General features: G+C 41.1%; 1 protein-coding gene across 2 annotated transcripts in view; it reads right to left on the bottom strand.

Moving 5' to 3' along the window:
• LOC136875663 (tubulin beta-1 chain) overlaps positions 1–16,757 on the bottom strand; it is a 97,084-nt gene extending 80,327 nt beyond the window's left edge. For both annotated transcript variants that reach the window (XM_067149209.2, XM_067149210.2), the window contains exon 1: positions 16,638–16,757. In XM_067149209.2, coding sequence (XP_067005310.2) covers positions 16,638–16,694 — 57 coding nt within the window. In that variant the 5' untranslated portion in view covers positions 16,695–16,757. The remainder of the gene's footprint in view (positions 1–16,637) is intronic.
• Positions 16,758–19,796: the final 3,039 nt, after the last annotated feature.

Here is a 19,796-nt window from a genome sequence, read left to right as displayed (position 1 = left end):
CAAAGAAAAGAAGCTCGATTTGTTCTGGGTGATTTCCGACAAAAGAGTAGCGTTACAAAAATGTTGCAATGTTTGGGTTGGGAAGAATTGAGAGAAAGAAGAAGAGCTGCTCGACTAAGTGGTACGTTCCGAGCTGTCAGCGGAGAGATGGCGTGGAATGACATCAGTAGACGAATAAGTTTGCATGGCGTTTATAAAAGTAGGAATGATCACAATATGAAGATAAAGCTGGAATTCAAGAGGACGAACTGGGGCAAATATTCATTTATAGGAAGGGGAGTTAGGGACTGGAATAACTTACCAAGGGAGATGTTCAATAAATTTCCACTTTCTTTGAAATCATTTAGGAAAAGGCTAGGAAAACAACAAATAGGGAATCTGCCACCTGGGCGACTGCCCTAAATGCAGATCAGTATTGATTGATTGATTGAAAAAAACATGCGAACAATGCATACGATAACAATACAGTTTACCCATACCATCTGCAGTTACACCAATAGACCCACGGACGTGATTTCGATGCTTCTTTTCGTCAGTGGGCATTACGCAGGGCGACCAGTAATGCAGCCTTTTTGTCAAGAGTACTGTTTTTAGACGAATCACGATTTCACAACAATGGCGTCGTGAATCTGCACAATATGCACTATTGGAGCGCGGATAATCCCCATTGGGAAAGACAGGGCCCTTTTTCAAGTGCAGTGGGGAGTAAATGTCTGATATGGGATCTTGGGGAGACTATCTCACGTGACCATGTTTCTTCGATGGATATCCAACGGGAACACGCGACATTCATTTTCTTCAAGATGATTTCCCGCAGTTGCTGGAGAACGTGCCACTGCGCAGTGGAAAGCAAGGGGCGGACTCGTTCACTGGCACGGCAGATCACCAGATCTAACGCCACTTCTTCCTGTGGGGTCACTTAAATCTGGTAGTTTATGAACAGAAGCCTGAAGATTCTGGTCACCTTCGGGAACTGATCACCGAGGCATGCCAAGCTATTACACCTGACATGTTACAACGTGCAATAATGCCTTTAGAACGTCGTGCTGAAATCTGCATAAACCAAGGTGGTCAACATTTCGAACACTTGTTACACTAAATATGCAGAGTACCCAACTTCCTACCTACACAGACCATCATGTAGTCGAATCTGGCTACGTAACATCGGATAAAACAGGATGACGTGTGGCCATATTACAGTCACTGCAAACTGGGTTAAACGAAAAAAGAAAAACCACGGCGTACCAGCCTGTGAATCGAACCTACTACCAGACACCTTGGCTGTTAAAATAGCAGTGATGCGTGATTTAGCCACTTTAGCTACCGCGAGCCGTAGTACATAGCTAACACGTTGTAGTCCTTAAACATATCTTATCCAAACGGTTGATACTGTTATTCGCAGTTGTGATCGTTTTACACATACACTATATTTAAGTCATAGAAATAATACTGCCGCTGAAGATTTCTACCATATTCGCGAGCAGGTACTTATGTATTTCGAATGAATGATGCGCGTTAGTCGAGTTATCTACCTCCGAAAAAAAAAAAAAAATAAGGGTATGGTGAACCATCCGATATATATTTGCCTTGCCCTATTTCAGACAGGAATGGTATTTAAATGTTATTTGGATTTATTGTAAACTGAAATATATTTATGAATTACTCTTACAGTAAGTTCATTGCTAACTATTTTTTAAACTCTGTTCTAATAGATCCGAACACGCAACACATGTTTTATTTTTGACTGAGCTAGATGATGTGTTAAAACACTCATGAAAAGCCGAAAATAAACGACGGAACGAACAGTGTTCCACTCCAGCGAACAGATTGACAGGAAGGTACATACTTCCGATAATTCTCCGTCGAAGACAGATCTCAAGATACGTGCGAACATGTTCAAGCAGTTTATACAGACACGTACTCTACACAGAAGATGCAAGAACCAAGAAGCGGGAAACAGAAGCGCCGTGCATGATAGGCTACTGGTAATACACAACAGCTCAGCGGGAGATACACTTGAACTTTCCGGGGATTTTCAGTATACGGCAAATGATCCGAGGTAGAGAGCACTCACGAACAAAGTTTGTTGATTCGATCTTTTTTTTTTTTTTTTTTTGCGTCGCACCGACACGGATAGGTCTTATGGCGACGATGGGACAGGGAACGGCTAGGAGTGGGAAGGAAGCGGCCGTGGCCTTAAGGTACAGCCCCAGCATTTGCCTGGGGTGGAAATGGCAAACCACGGAAAACCATTTTCAGGGCTGCCGACAGTGGGGTTCGAACCTACTATCTCCCGATTCGATCCTAGGCGAGATAAGTAAAATTGCCTTTCCGTGCGATGTTGAGATATTTGATACACCTGGCTGTGCACTACGTCAAGCGGACAATATTATTAAATTCATCACAATTGTGAAATATACCGGTGGTTATGCTCACAGTAGTGAGCTAATATTAAAACTACAACAACAATATTACAACAAGGAGTTCCATGGAAAGAAGATATTACAAGAAATACTACTAGTTTAACATTCTAAACCCAGCATCATACACATTCACACACAACTTAAGTATTTCCAGTGTTTAGCACTGCGACTTACAATACTGAAGGTAGAGCTTACTACTAGCTTAACATTACATTACAAGATCTCGGCTTTAGAAACCATCCGTTGGAGTTCTGGGTACTTGCATGACAGCACAAGAGGGACAGAATATAGTTCAGATTAACAATGTCGTTTATATCAAGAAGTGAACAGACCACAACATAACGCAAACATTTTCTAAAATGTTTGACCGTAATATTACTTCAGAACAGTTTCAGAACTGAAAACATTTTGCCAACAGCGCTCCTCTGTACAATGCCCACAACTACAGCATCGTAATCTGTAGGCATGTGCCCCTGTATTAGGGCAGGCATGCCGCTATGCCGATTTGCAATTTTTTTTAATTACAAGGTCGAACCTATCCTATACAGTACAAATTAATACCTCTTACCGACATCCCTGGTGAATTCAAGTCAAAATTCAGAACTTATCTGGTTATAAGAGAAATTTGAAGAGAATTTCTCTCTTTTATGGCAACCAGGAGTAGCAATAAAGAGTTTATTTCCATTAAGTAGCAAGATTAGTTGACAGAACATTACTTTGTCTTGTTCCTCGTACAGTGTCCTTTTAGCTCATTAGGAGTGCGTGCGGGAATACCATCAACGTCATTAATATCTGAACATACAGTTACACGAATTTTGTTTGCATGAGAATCTTCTATAGATTGTTTACACATGTACACGGAAACCATAGTGTGTGGCGAGATAATTCTATATTTCAAGGTGTTTTGCTCTAGAAAAACACTAACTTTCTGAACACACAAGGGTGTTATTAGAGTAGTTAGAATTACTTAAAAAATTACTATTACACGAGAAGAATCTTACAAAGGTGTTATTACAATTTCCATAATCATCATCTAGCCTACTAAAGGCAATGTCTTGTCAATGTGGCTATATCTGTCTTCTGCTAGACATGAACCACATGGGAGCTTATCGACGGAGTTCCTGATGAGCGACATCCTTGGTCGTCCCCTGGGTCTCTTTCCCAGTACTTCATCTTCGAGTATGGTTTGTAGAAGAGAGCCATGTCTCAATACGTGTCCAAGGAACTTTGTTTTCCTCTTTATCGTAATTAATAAATATCGATATTCTTACTTTTTTTTCAAAACTAGGTCAGTTGTTTTGTATCTATTTAACTTGTTCTTGTAATTCTTCTAAAGAACCATATTTCTACAGCTTCAAGTTGAGTTTCTTTCAGTTTCCCTAATGTCTGGGTTTCGCATTCATACAGCAGGACACTCTAAACAAAGGTCATGAGATTATTTTCTGATCTCCCAAATGAGATGCTTGTTCAGCAGTAAGTTTTTATTTCGGAAGGCTCGTTCGGCACCACTATTGTTTATTTTCGAAAGGGGTCTGTTAGAGGTAATTACACTACCCAAATAGAAGAATTTGGATTTTTCTATAGGTATGCTATTTATTTAAGTTTTTCTAGCTCTATGCTTCTTTGTCTACTATCATGAACTTTATTTTCTTTATATTTTTAGTTAACCTTCTTTTTAAGGATTTGCTGAACGTTCTTAGCATCTTACTCATACTTTCACAATTAGCTAGGATAGCAATATCATCTGTGAAGCGGATACTGTACACCTAAATACCATTGAAATTCACCCATTTAGTACGCCCTTTCATTTATTTCACTGGATTTTCTACGAACAGGTTAAGGAGGTATGGTGACGGTGGGCAGCCTTGTACTCTAATTTTTGTTTCTCTTGTGCTACTAGCAATATTAATATTAACTACCATTGGTTGAGCTTTTTATATATATACAGAATAAGGCGCCTGTCTTTCCAGCTAAGTCCCATATCCCCTATTAATTGAAGTAGTGATTTCCACAGGAGTGTCTTCTGCGACGAGTTGTGGAGTCTACTTGAGTTTTACCCAGATCGTATTAACCAGAGCCGATGATCCCCGTGCTCTCACGACAGCTCCTATTATATCGTACACAGGTCTCCTGCGGCACCACTGACTTTTTGCTGTCCAGCGCCATCTGTTGGCCTGTTTGTGCACTCGGTGTCAATTACCCATCTCACGCCTATTATTAGCCCCTCTATCTTCAATATTCCTTGAAGTATTGCCTCGTCAAATGTTAACGGACTTTTGGGTCATTCTGTACATGGTTCTAGTACAGAGCCTCACGTTTATCAAAATGTACCTTTTTTACATTATTAAACCGAACGTAAGATTCTTCATAATCCTATGGGAATATTTCAGGAAGATTCAAGTCCGAATCTGTGCCACATCTCTTACGATTTGACACTTTCCTTTTTAACGTCGCACTAACATATCTAAGCTTTTCGGCGACACAAGGCTGGAAAAAGGCCGTGGTCTTAGGGTGTAGACCCAGCATTTGCCTGGTGTGAAAATGGTAAAAGCACGAAAAACCTTCAGGGCTGCTGAAGGTGGGATTCAAACCCACCACTTCCTGAATGAAATGTCAGCTACGTGATCCTGACAGCACGGTCAGTTCGATCGCTAGTATCACTTTTAGACTGACAGAAAAATAAAGGGTAAACTTAAGTCTGTTTACAATTAATGCAAAGGAACGGGTGTGAAGTTTTTCTTAAATCTTCGGCAAGCAGACGAAATGCGTATTTTGACCACTTAACGAAAATGCTCTCTATAAAATAAAATCTGCAATAAATGTTTTACATAATCTGACTTGAACAGATGGTCCAGCTTGCAAGCAAGTACTCTACTATGCTGGTTTGCATCATATAAATGTTATTGAAATCATCTGAAAGGAAACCGTAGTTTTAGATAATGCGTTAAGTAGACTTTGTTGCAGAATCTCATTACTTTCCACCTGCTCCTGGATTGTGGGAACTTAGCTCCTGTAATTTGTGTTTGTAAAGGGTTATCGAGTCTGTTTCTATCGTTTCGACAAGTTTTATGAACAACACTCTCCATGTTACGCTAATGAGTGATTAATACAGGCTAGACGTATTATGTATTGCCTATACTTAAATCGTTACTTCAAACCTATAGTGAGGATATAATGGGGCCATTTATCATATATAAACCAATAGAACTACTGTTACTGGACACTGCATGCTCAAAAATCCGCCTTTCTGAAGACAGTAACCAGCTTCCGCAAATCATCACAAATTCCAGCGATAATTATGACTGTTTGGTACAATTCTCTTCTGTTTCGATTAACGTAGCAGAACTGAGTAGCTCAGACTGTACAGCTCTGATATGAGTTCAAGTCTGCGAGTTCATTCGCGACTCAGCCCAGTAGAATTTGAAGGCACTCAACCATGTCTCCGAGTAGACCTATGTAGATTTACCAGCAAGTCATGCAGGACAAAAAATTCCGGCATCTCTGGTTTTCCGAGAACCGTAAGGCATTGAATTAATGGGACGCGCGCACACACACACACACACACACACACACACACACACACACACACACACACACTTAGGAGTGGTGGCAAATTTTAGCTATAATACTAGTTTGTTAATACAGAGTGGAGTGACCGCGTGTTATCGCTATCGAACCGACTACCACAGTTGATTTCTCAGGGACTACTTTGAGATGGATTGGCAACCTCGGGACTATTTGTCTGGCCTTGCTGCCACTTAATTGTGTCAAGCCCCTCAATTTTCTAGAAAGATTAATTTTCCTGGTATCGTAGAGATGATTTGCGTCCCGTGGCAGATTTAACATTTCTGCACCCGTAGGCAATGTTTCAGCATACGCCCTCCCACACTCCCAAAAGAATAGTAAAGCAAGTGGAATAATTGCAGAATATTGGACAGCGTACAAGTAATATTAAAAACTAAACAGAATCTGATTACGTTTGAAGATGTAATTAAGCTCATCAATCTTTACATAGTATGCTGATGAACGAATTAGACACCGAGATGTCGTTTGGCAGTTGCTACATCTCGGGGGAAAAAAACTGTTCTAATGAAATGGGTTGAGAATGACAGACATTAAATGTGTATTTTTGGCCGTTAGAAAAGTTCAAAACAAACAAAGAATATTATTGCAAACAAAAATAATATGTACGTCTACCACTTATTCTATTAACTCATTTTCTTAAAATTTGCTTTACGTCACACCGACACATAGGCCTTATGGCAACGACAGGGTTGTAAATGCCTAGGAGTGGGAAGGAATCGGCAGTTGCCTGGTGAGAAAATGGGAAACCACGGAAAACCGACTTCAGGGCCGCCGACAGTGGGGCTCAAACCTATTATCCCCCAGATGCAAGCTCATAGCTGCGCGCCCCTAACCACACGGCCATCTCGCCCATTCAAGTCTTGTTGCATGTGTTCCAATGCTGTAGCCAAATGACTCTGTAGTAGTGAAACTTATCCCTAATAGATGCTATCTTGTAAAACCTAGGTTCAATTCCCATTACTGCCAGAGAGATTGGAAGGAGGGCTGGCATGTGGTTTGAAAGGCGCATGCAGCTCACCTACATTGGGGGGGGGGGGGGGGTGTACCTGAGAACAGCTACACAAACTCTGACGAGAAACTGATTCACTTCTTTAGTTATTCCTACATAAAAGTAGAAATTTAAATTAGAAAGTACATAGAAATGATTGTCAACACACCATCTAGCCTCTAAAATGATATAAAAGAAAAAAAACAAGTTAAAAATCGTTCAAGACTCCTTTTGTTAAATAGAGCTATTATGTCCCTTACTGCAGTAAACTCGCGGTCATTCCTCGAGGTTGTGCAGCTCTTTTCAGGCACACTCGCACCATCCCGTACCAGCCCTTCTAGCTATCTTGAATCTCTGGCAGTGCCGGCAATCGAACTCCGGCCCCCGCGTATGAAAATTTATAGCGCTGACAGTTACACTACAGAAGTGAACATGTTCGTTACTGGAGAGACCTGCAGACTTCGGTCTTTTATAGTAGCAGCAGGGATTTAAGAACTGCTCTTTGCAGACGGCACTTGCTTGAAACTGGCAACAATTATGATTAAGTGCCAGAGAAAACTCCCTCTGGAAGTACAGGCCAGGGGTTTTAATATTCCCTATCTTCAGCGAGGGAGTTCGAGAATATTATAGGAACTAATCCTCCCAAATCCAAGGGTTTGTGTTGCTAACAAGTTCGGATGATTCCAGGAAGGGAGATACAAATAATATAAAAGGATGCAGTTCATTTTTCGATATTATTATTATTAATTAATATTAATATCAATTAATTAAAATATTAATAATAAAAATCTCGGCACATAACTCAGTTGTATTGCTTAGGTTTCATGACTGGGAATCATCAATCTTCAAACAGGAATCTCACACTTATAAAAGACCAGAAAGAAATTCACGGTAACCTTTTTCCTAGTTATTTAACGTCACTCCAACACAGTGAAGGCTTTCGGCGACGCAAGGATAGGAAAGGGCTAGAATTGAGAAGGAATCGGTCATGGCCTTAAGGTAAAATCCCAGCACTTGTCTGGTGGGAAGGTAGGAAACCATATTCAGACCTGCCATTGTAGATTCGAACCCACCACCTCCCGAATGCCAAGCTCACATCTACGCAACCCTAACCACACAGCCAACGGTTGTGTCTTGATTGCGAACTATCCAAACTGCGGACTAGAGATGAGTGTTGACCTGGGATACATAAAACCGATACAATTTTCAAAACAGTCTCAAATTTGTTCCAGCAGTAGTAGCATAAACTTGTACATATGGACGTTTCCGACAACATACCATATTTTTAAGAATATTTCTATTATTTCAAATGTTCAATAATTTAGTTTGTTGTAACCATCCCATCTGGAACATTTTCTGTTTATTGTATAGTTATTTATGTTGGATTCGAGCGTTGTATTATTATTATTATTATTATTATTATTATTATTTAAAGTAATACATAAGCAGTGTAGGAGTCTTTATTTGGAAACAAGTTGGGTTTTTTACTTACAAGCTTCTGACTTTTGCTGTATTACCCAGTATTCCAGTTGTGTGTACCAGAACTGTGTACCAATATTGACGGTAAATTTTTCTGCCGCCCGTCAAATTACAATGTTGTTCATTTCCAAGTCAACATTTCTAGTCAAGTGGGTTGGGCAACTTGATATTTCCTTTGAGGAGGGGTCGATGACTAGCCACACGTACGAAGTATTGAACTTAAACATTCCAGACACCCCCATATCCCAAAAATACTTGTTTACCGCAAAACTTGTTCATTTCCTATCTAGGAGTAGTATTTTGGTGTAGTGTCCTAGTATTTCTAGCATTTTTCTGTTCTGTACTTGTAATGGAGTCAATCGAGACGGAAAAAGGGAAACCGTGTACGCTTTATATTTTTCTTGCTAGTGGCTTTACGTCGAACCGACACAGATAGATCTTATGGCGACGATTGGATAGGAAAGGGCTAGGAGTGAAAAGGCAGCGGCCGTGGCATAAAGGTAGAGCACCAGCATTTGCCTGGTGTGAAAATGGGAAACCACGGAAAACCCTCTTAAGGGCTGCCGACAGCGGGATTCGAACCCACTATCTCCCGGATGCAAGCTCACAGCTTACGCCCCTACTCGCACGGCTAACTCGTCCGGTGTGTGCTTTATAATGGATACTCGTTTCGCAAATTACGAGAAAGTAAACATGCAAATGCTAAGGGAAGCTAATGAGTCATGATGGCGAAGTAATCAGGGTTATTGACCACCAGTGGAAAGTTGTAAATTTATATTAGTAAATATTGGCAGTAAATATAACCTTTATTTTATGCAATGGGAATGTTTTATGTTGGGTTAATTTAGAAAGACAAGGCCTGACGGTCACTTTGTTTATTGTCAGAGTTGGTTTGTGAATAAATTCGAATCGCCCTGGTAATAATTAAAGCGGCTTTCTAAAGCACGTAGGAAGACTGTAGGTACCTCTAGTGATGCACACAGCTGCCACAATCCACCTAGGAGGTAGCGTGACGTACATAACATTTCATTCTTGCTCATTATATTCTCTCTTAAGCAAACCCAAATCATCCCCTGTAATCTGAACTTTTCGCAATCAGGACGACACGCGGCCAACTCACTCAGCGAGATACAGAAAATTGTTCAGTGTAAAAGGCGTAGGAAATTGAAGTGTTCGGAGATAAAATTTTGTCGAGGGGGAGAATCTGAACCAAGAGTAACTGATTCGGTATTCACTGAAAGAATTAACTAGAGAATGAAGGAGGAGTTTCTGGCAAAGCAGAACAGAAAGTGGAAGTAACTTGAGAAGGTGAAGGAAGTTTCGTAAATCGCAGTCCAGAGACAACGAATTTTATTTTGACCAGTTGCTCTGACTCAGATTTGTCTTTTTCCAGCCGTTTCTTTTCGGACGTGGGCCCTCATTAATGTGAAGAAAATGGCTATCCGAGTAGTAAGCATGTAAAGTGAGACCCGCTTCGCAGACACTAACGTGAAGGACGATGAAGAGCGGTCGAATGACACCGCTGAATTACCCGCTCCAGACGCTGCAGAGATAAGCCGAATGCTCCAGGAGGCCCCCACCACGGCGGGCTTGGCCTCATTCTCCGGGATCGGAGACTGGGTACGAGGGACCCCAAGGAGGTGGTGCGGTGCGGCAGGCCCTAGTGGTACTCGACGCATGGCTCCGCAGCCGGCAAGGCCCGCGCTAGTCACGGCAGTGCCCAGACGGACTGATCCCCTGCCAGATGGAACGGCGAGACTATGGTTCATGGCTAGCTGGTGCATGATACCTCTTCTCAACGAACACTACCACTGCACCTTTCCCAGTCCACATCCTTGCATGTGCTATCACAAAATGTCAGGTTTTACATGTAGGCTCTTTCTCTTTCTGCCTATGTGGTTTTTCCCTGACCCTTCAATACCACACCTCAACACTACCTTACCAATACAAACTCTTGCCGTGGTAGCGAGTCTAACTCGGAAACCGACAGATACTCCTTGTATCACTTTCCCACTCTTCCCTGCTATCTCTTTCTTTTTAGAAATTAATAGCATGTCGGAGGCCATGTAGATTGAGTCGATGGTCACGGCGGGGGAGCGGGCTATGGGGGCCCCCCGTATAAAAAAAATTAAAAAAAGCTATTGGTTGGCCGAGAACGGCTGTTGTGAGTATGACTCATTCCGCGGAGAAGCAGAGAACCCTAGCTCTTTAGGACAGCACGATGAGAACAATACTAGTGCCTAGCCCTCCTTGAGAGTTGTCGGGATCATTATTGGCTTCCTCAAAGACAGTTATGGTGCTAATATAGCGTAGCTGGCGCGTCAGCGCCTGTTACGTCAAATGAGGTGTGGCTGGAACAGGGTGAACAACTCTCCCCTCATTTAGCAGGACAGTACGTACGAAATCCATTTGAAACACAGGGCAGTATTTCTAATGACCATGCTTCCCCATTATTTTTTAGGGCACTTCCTGTACGTCATTATCAAATACCGATTTCCTTGTGCAGGTTACTCGCTTACGGCATGTTGTAAGAAACATTCTCGTATTCATCTGTCGATTGTCAGTCTTAAGGTCTGTTCAAGACACACAACGTGCGTAAACAATATTTTTAGGATTTTCTACATTGCAGTAGTTCTCCTTCAATCAGCCAATCACTGTTTTCGCAGTCTCGTAAATAATTGCGAAGAATATAGAAGAGTAATGAACATCTCCCTTGGTAGATTATTTCAATCCCTAAACGAATCCTATTGATAAAAATTTTCCCAAATTTTCCCTCTAGATTTCAACCTTATCTAACATTGTGATCGTTCCTACTTCTAAAAATCACCTGTCCATATCATTTCTTCCTCCATGATTATTTTAAACCTCTTATATCCATGCTCCTTCGTACATTCTTGTTCACTTCTCCGTAGGTTTAACCCGTTTAATTGCCCTAAGCCTCCCAGGTTTTTATATTATTATTATTATTATTAATGTCCGGCTCGGTGGATAGTGTTCTGGGATTTCGTCCAAGAGGTCCCGGGTTCGATTGACGTCGCGGTTTTCGGGAGCTGTGTGTGTGTGCGTGTGTGGGCGCGCGCACACATTCCAGGTAGGGCCCTACTTTCACAGACGCGGAGGTCGCCTTCTGGTGTCATCTCAAGATCTGCACCAGGCCTCTGCTGAGGCCACACGCAATTATCTCGGCTACCGTATTTCGTATAATTTGACGCCATTCGGGCTGCCTTCATGTCGATTTTGACGTTACGATTTACTCTACCAGATGGCAAAGAAACTGGACTCTGTTGGGCTATCTGGCTGAGCTTTAATTTTCTCTCGTAAACACCAAGTGTCACCAGGATCTTTTACATGCCCACATCGAACGGTATCGTGTATCCGATTGACTTTTCTTTAAATATCCTAATACCTCTGCCAGATTTGAACCAGTGTTCATGGGATTTGGAGGCCGACACTAACCCTGATCCGCAGAAACATAACTGATCAACCCATGTTCAAACTGTCACATCACATACTCAGTGTTAGTTTCTGTAGGCCTAGACTGTGTTTTGAATACAACCCGTCTAGATCCATGTCTGGGGAGAATGAGTTTCCAGATCATTGTTATCTTTTGGTATGGAATGGAACACGTTTGTTACTTTCGTTGCCTCTCTGTCTTAGTCTTACCTGTGATAATATGAAAGTGACAGAGGTATGAGTGCAGCTGGTAATTATCTTCCTCTTATGTACTCTACCCCATGATGACTGGTGTGAAAGTAGCTCGTAGTATGGGTTAGTATATACATTTCAGATTGTTTACCGAATTCACGCGCAATAACACTTATCTCGGTAAGGAAAGCAGCTAGGAAGTACCTCGCCCTCATTTCCCATTAACACATCTTCAGTGAAATCTAGGTTATCTATAACAGCTGATGATCCTAGCCATACATTACATACATTTGTGTGGACCAGTTTTATTGGTAGGGTAGAGGTTGAGTTTTTTCAAACTTATCCACTTGCCACTTTCAGTCCAACCCTTCCACTTGAAACATTGAAAAGAGACTATGATAATGTAGTTCAGTGAAGAATCTAAATAGCTTTTAGAAACAGTGTTGAAAGATGAGAAGACAGGTAGGCATAGCTTGGAGTACGCAAAGCGACCCTAACCGCATGGCCACCTCGCTCGGTGATGGAATGGAAGTCAAACATAACATAGCCTACTAAATTTCCTGTTCCGCTGAAAGATTTACTTCCCGTTTTCGTTTCCTCAATGTTTTTTCTCTTTTTGTAATGTTGAAAAGCTCAGCCCGTACATGTACGTTGTTAAACGCTTGTTAGAATGGTAACAGTTTTTCAGTTATTCTGGGTAACGTCCATTGGTTGATATCCAAAACTGAATAAGAGGTAAGAGGTTATTCAGATTCCTTCATTAAAGGGAACAAGAAAGAATTGAGCATAAATTACATTACTGAGAATTCAATCAAATGACAAATACCTAGAATGAAATTTGGATGCAACATGAACGAGAAAGTATTGTCGACCAAATGATCAATACATAAATGAAAATCTGATTTCGTAACATGCCAGAAGTATACAGCCGGTAAATGAACGAATGTCAACAAAGGAGATTTTGTTTTAACTTTTGTCAGGTCTGTAGCGAATTGAAAGCTGGTTGAACGGTGCCTCCTCTGTTCAAGGTTGCGAGGACGATTGCCACACGTTCGGTTCGCATTTAAGAGTACGAAATATTCGCGTAAGATTTATTCGTGTGTAAGGAATTCCGATGCTGTTGCATTCTTTACTTCATACCAGTTTGACATTCAAATCACGCGCATACGTAAGCCTACAAACTATCAAGATCTAGCTTGCTACAGGACTTTCGTCACTCATTAGGTTTTCTATACCCATGATCCAGAAAGTGACAGAATGCTGACGTAAACACGACAGTGTCAGAAGATCACACCTAGGGTAAAAAAAATCCAATAAAATCCATTAATAGGAGGCTGGCGCACGGTCTTTCAAAGTCTGAATTTATCAGGAATTTGAAGACGTTCATATCTATTTCAAACTACATTATAGGCCGAACTGTTTGCTCGCCTTTAAATATGTGCAGGGTTATTCTTTAACTTAGGCTGCCCTCAATGGCACAGTGCGTTAGCTGCTTCGACCTTGGTTGAGGTCGTTGGCATTTTAGGGTGTATAAATGTGACAACTCCTGAGTCGTTTGGTTCAGACATTTAACAACACTTGAGAAAAAATATCCTACACTGGGATGCGTCTAGAAATCTACACAAAGTACGTTAGAAACAAATTATCCAAGACTAGCTAAATAAGACTTTATAAGGATCATAGCAACAGGCCTGAAGTTTCATGTAGAATCTGATACACGGAGATGCGAATTTTAATGTCGAAAACATACAGTCGTTGGCTCAATTACGAATCATGTTCACGTTGGGGAATGTGAAGTTACGATGTCTCTCTGCTATAACGAACTATACACAGGATTATATAAACAAACTTCAGATGTAGTAGGCTGATTACCTTCAACTTTCGCCTCAAATCCTAGCATCGGTTCTGGTTACTTTGGCATGACACTGGAGCAAGCGTTCCGAAAATGGAATTATTATAATATTGGGTTTACGTCCCAGTAACACGCTGGTTTTCGGAGACACCGACGTGCCCGAATTTCGCCCGTATGATTTCCTTCACGAGGCTGGTGTATTTGAGAACCGTGTAATACCACTGGACTGAGCAGGAATGCAACATCTAACTTGCGTTCAGATGACTAGAGCTTTGTCGTCTGAGCCATTCAGTCAGTGACTGAAAATTATTACCAGAAAAGTATGAAGTTCGGTTGTCATCTAAATGTATTTTTAGCAAAAGTTGTAAAGAATGTATGAAAACCGTCCGGGCGGATGACATGCAAGCCGAAGTCAGGTGCAAACGATTCTGATGACCGATGATTGTGGAACAGGAAAATGGGGGGGGTGAGTTATTTTGGTATGCTTGTTTGTGTTATTAAGAGGAAGAGTTCGTGAAGTCTGAACGGTGACGCATCCCTTTTCCATACATTTTACCACAGTTACTTTAGAGTATAGTGGACAGAATTCCTCATTGTCGGAAGAAGGTTAACAGCTAGCTCATGTTTCATACCATACGTAGAGCTAATTGAACAGGACATTTGCCAGCTGGTAAATGGAGCACGTTTGAATACATTACATTTCCTCGATTATTAATTATCCCGTTTTCAGTATAATTACGTTGGCGAATGCGTGATGTTTGTAGGATTAAGGATATGTGTAGAAAACAGTGTAGTTCCACTTAAAAAGCAAGGTTAGTACCATTATCTCAAAAGATGTTGACGCCATGAAAAATACTTAAACCGGGCGAGTTGGCCGTGCGCGTAGAGGCGCGCGGCTGTGAGCTTGCATCCGGGAGATAGTAGGTTCGAATCCCACTATCGGCAGCCCTGAAGATGGTTTTCCGTGGTTTCCCATTTTCACACCAGGCAAATGCTGGGGCTGTACCTTACGGCCACGGCCGCTTCCTTCCAACTCCTAGGCCTTTCCTATCCCATCGTCGCCATAAGACCTATCTGTGTCGGTGCGACGTAAAGCCCCTAGCAAAAAAAAAAAACAACTTAAAGTGCGATTATCAGCCCCTTGGCACCATTACTGAAAGTTAAAACAGAATGTCGATATTTTGAACGGTTCAAGAGTTTTTTTTGGTTTTTTTTTTTTTTGAGGTGGACAACTTAGCTGAATAACCCTTGCATATCTGCAGTATTATACGATGCAAGTATATACAAACCGAAACGGTATAAGCTTCCTCCAGAATTTCAGTTTCCTCCCACATTGTCATTTATTTCACACTAATTCTCATCTCACAAATCATGTCAACACATTTTTATATCTCTGCTCTTGATTAGAATCATCACCTGACAATATAATAATAATAAAACATAATTTAACATCTCAAATTGATATACATTTCATAGGACGCTGGGGTGTCAGTTTTGTTTTACACGAGTGTTTATGTACCGGAAACCAAAGACACGTGTGTTGTCGCATTTAAACACTTCCCAATGCCATCGACCTCAGCGGGCATCGAACACTATCTTGGGAACAAAACGATTACTACTAACAGTCTCCGCCATTGCTACCAACGAATCTTCTGATATGCGTATAAATAATGTCGACAGCGTTACCAGATAAACGTGGCTGCTCACCGTTTCAAGACCCATTGAGTGGAAATTTGATCTAAATACGTCACAGCGAAACAATTTCAAAGTGAATCACTATTTACAGTTTGAATATTTCAAGCAACTCAACTTCAAAAGGAAAATCTCTACGTGTATTTTTGTAATCCGAGCATATCTGTTTAATCGAACCATTCTTTCAAACGCAGTAAAGCGACAGTTCGATCCTACAACCCACAGTTAAGGAGACAACCTCAACCTACTACCCTCAAGTTCGTGAAGCTAAAATTGAACAATACAGGGGCGAGAACAAATGCATGTCACCTGCCAATATCATAGTGGATATAAAGTAATCCAAAGACGGGAGGACTCAATTCTACCTGGTGAGGAAAGACCAGATAAACTAATGCAATATTTATCATAAGTTGATGTTTGTCGGTCCTTTCCTTACTCAGTGATATGACAGATAAAGTAGTTTTAAATATGGATAAATTATGAAACAAGTATTTTCTCTAAAGCAAGTATAGTACTTCCTCACTGATAAATCCCCGTGCTACAGAAAGTTTGACAGTCAAATGCACCCCTCACGTAATAAAAATTCAATGAACTATGAAGTTTACGCTGTTTTAATGAGGAGAACAGTTGACTTTTATAATGAGAAGTAGTAAAGTACGATGCTCTACGATGAATAAGAAAGCTATTAATCAGTGTCCCAAAAATTCGTACCGATGAATTTGTTACATGCCATTTCGTCCCCTTTTGGAGTCATTTCTGCTGAGCATGATGGAACATGCTTAAAATACAAAATTAAATTAATTCAGTTATGTATTTTCAGGATGAATTTTATCTTCACAACTCAAAATCATCACACTCAATCTTCGCTATTAACTTTCTAAATTTGTATTAAAAATGAGATAATTATAAGCAGAAATGGTACTTTTGACATCTCAAATACAAACACACACACAAAGTGGTGATTTGGTCCTACCTTGGAACCTATTTGGTTGCCGCACTGGCCAGCCTGGAGATGCACTATTTCCCTCATGTCGGCACTATGACACACAAGTTGTTTCCTTACCGGAGAGTGAATGATTGTAGGCAGAGTAGCTCGCCCTGTGAGCTAGTGTCGTTCGTCTCCCCTCCCCGCCCTTCCGGAACCGCCCCTCTCCCACTCGCAACACCCCACAAAGTAACTGAATCCAATAAAACTTAAATCCATTGTATCTGAGGAATAAGAAATCCATTGCATCTACTCTAGCTTCAAATGTAAACAAATGCTCAAGGCTGGTGATTTAATTCCAGCTTTAATTTTTGATATCACATAATAGCCACAGGAACTCCAGTTTTACGTGAAATTCCAACCACCTGATGTAGGATTTTTATACGAAAATGGTCAAAATCCCGAACATATATATATAACTAAAACTTTACTTCTAACAATTTTAATCCGTTTACCCTCCAGCGTTGGTTTTTCCCTCGAACTGAGCGAGGGACCCTCCTCTACCGCCTCAAGGGCAGTGTCCTGGAGCGTGAGATTTTGGGTCGGGGGATACAACTAGTAAGGAAGACCAGTACCTAGCCCAGGCGGTCTCACCTACTATGCTAAACAAGGGCCTTGTGGGGAGGATGGAAAGGTCCGGAGGGATAGACAAGGAAGAGGGCAGGAAGCGGCCGTGGTCATAAGATTGGTACCATCCGGGTATTTGCCTGGAGGAGAAGTAGAAAACAACTTCAAAAATGGCTGAGGTGAGAATCGAACCCCCCTCCAGTCAGTTGACATCCGGAGGCTCAGTGGACCCCGTTCCAGCCCTCATAATTCTTTTCAAATTCCGTGGCAGAGTTGGGAATCAAACTTGGACCTCCGGGAGTGGCAGCTAATCACACTAACCACTACAACACAGAGGCGATCAACTAAGACAATGTGTGTAAATGTAAATGGTGATTATTCAGTACTGGTATCGCAGATATATTTTAAATAACCCTGTATTCCTCAGAATTAAAATTTTACAAAATATAATAGTGTCCCACTCGTTGGCTGAATGGTCAGCATACTGGCCTTCGGTTCAGAGAGCGACAGGTTCGATTCCCGGTCGGTTCAGGGATTTTAATTGCTTCTGATTACTACTTCTGGCTCGGGAAATGTGTGTTTGTGTCTGTCTTCCTTTTAATAATCAGACAAATACCACACTACCTACCACCAGAGAAACAAGCAATTGTGATTACATAGGGTTGGCATCAAGAAGGGCATACAACCGTAAAACAGGGCCAGATCCACATGTGCTACGCAGCGACTCTCTGGTGTGGGAAAAGCGGTAGAATAATAATAATAATAATAATAATAATAATAATAATAATAATAATAATAATAATGAATGTAGTATATTGCCTGGAAAATATTAAGGTTTTGTGGGCTAAAGTGAAAATGGACCTGACGTATCTTCACCAATTGGGTTACTTGCTAGAACTAGGAATTTCATCAAGTATTCTCTTCGTTCTTCAGAATTTTGCGGTAAAATTGCTCCCATGATAATGACGAAAAATGAGTTTTAAATCTTACACAGCGAGCAAGATGGCTGAGAAGTCAAGTAGTTGTGCGCTTGCATTCGGGGAACGATGGGTTCGAATTCAATTCCTCAAGAAGTGACTTTCAATTTTACAAATAACTCTCAAGCCAGTGTAACATCAAGTCTTGCTAGAGCTACTGAATATCGACAGCCTATTTCCAGTCATTTGGCCGGGTCAGGAATGGAATGAATGAAGCCCCCATCTAGCGGCGCGGATAGGAAATGTGCCGGCTGACGAAGCCTGTCGCACTCCACTAGGGCAACGATTAATGACTGACAGATGAGTGAAATTATATTGGAGAGCGTTGCTGGAATGAAACACGACAGAGAAACCTGGAGTACCCGAAGAAAAACCTGACCCGCCTCCGCTTTGTCTAGCACAAATCTCACATGGAGTGAGCGGGATTTGAACTATGGAACCCAGCGGTGAGAGGCCGACGCGCTGCCGGCTGAGCCACGGAGGCACACCAGAGCTACTCCAAATCTCAAATGAACTTGCTAACGAGTCGAAAGAACTTTGAAGTACATGTATAGAATGCAATGGAGACTTAGCCATATCGATAGATATTTTCCCAGTGAATTAGAACTTGAGTAATATAAATTTTACTTCCTACCTCAAGAATGAATTCTAATTAATTTACGATATTTTTTGTTTTGGGCATTCAGTTTAGAACATCGAGAGTGAACCTTATTTATGTTCATAATAAGTCAAAGTGATTAATTATCACTCAATCAATCAATTGCTACTGATCTGCATTTAGGGCAGTCGCCCAGGTGGCAGATTCCCTATCTGTTGTTTCCCAAGCATTTTCTTAAATTATTGCAAATAAATTGGAAATTTATTGAACATCTCCCTTGGTAAGTTATTTCAATGCCTAACTCCCCTTCCTATAAACGAATATTTGTCCCAATTTGTCCTCTTGAATTCCAACTTTATCTTCATATTGTTATCTTTCCAACTGTTAAAGACACCACTCAAACTTATTCGTCTACTGATGTCATTCCACGCCATCTCTCCACTGACAGCTCGGAACATACCACTTAGTCGAGCAGCTCGTCTTCTTTCTCCCAAGTCTCCCCAACCCAAACTTTGCAACATCTGTTTAATGCTACTCTTTTGTCAGAAATCACTCAGAACAAATCGAGTTGCTTTTCTTTGGATTTTTTTCCACTTCTTGAATCAAGTAATCCTGGTGATGGTACCATACACTGGAACCATACTCTAGTTGGGGTCTTAGCAGAGACTTATATGCCCTCTCCTTTACATCCTTACTACATCCCCTAAATACCCTCATAACCATGTGCAGAGATCTGTACCCTTTATTGACAATCATATTTATGCGATTACCCAATAAAGATCGTTCCTTATATTAAGACCTAGGTACTTATAATGGTCCCCAAAGGGAACTTTCACCCCATCAACGCAGTAATTAAAACTGAGAGGAATTTTCCTATTTGTGAAACTCACAACCTCACTTTTAACCCCGTTTATCAACATACCATTGCCTACTGTCCATCTCACAACATTTTGCAGTTACTCACAATCTTGCAACTTATTTATTACTCTGTACAGAATAACATCA

The sequence above is a fragment of the Anabrus simplex genome, chromosome 6 (genome assembly GCF_040414725.1).
Source record: "Anabrus simplex isolate iqAnaSimp1 chromosome 6, ASM4041472v1, whole genome shotgun sequence".
Lineage (NCBI taxonomy): Eukaryota > Metazoa > Arthropoda > Insecta > Orthoptera > Tettigoniidae > Anabrus > Anabrus simplex.
Note: the sequence above shows the minus strand (reverse complement) of the source record. Positions and strands in the feature narration are given on the sequence as shown.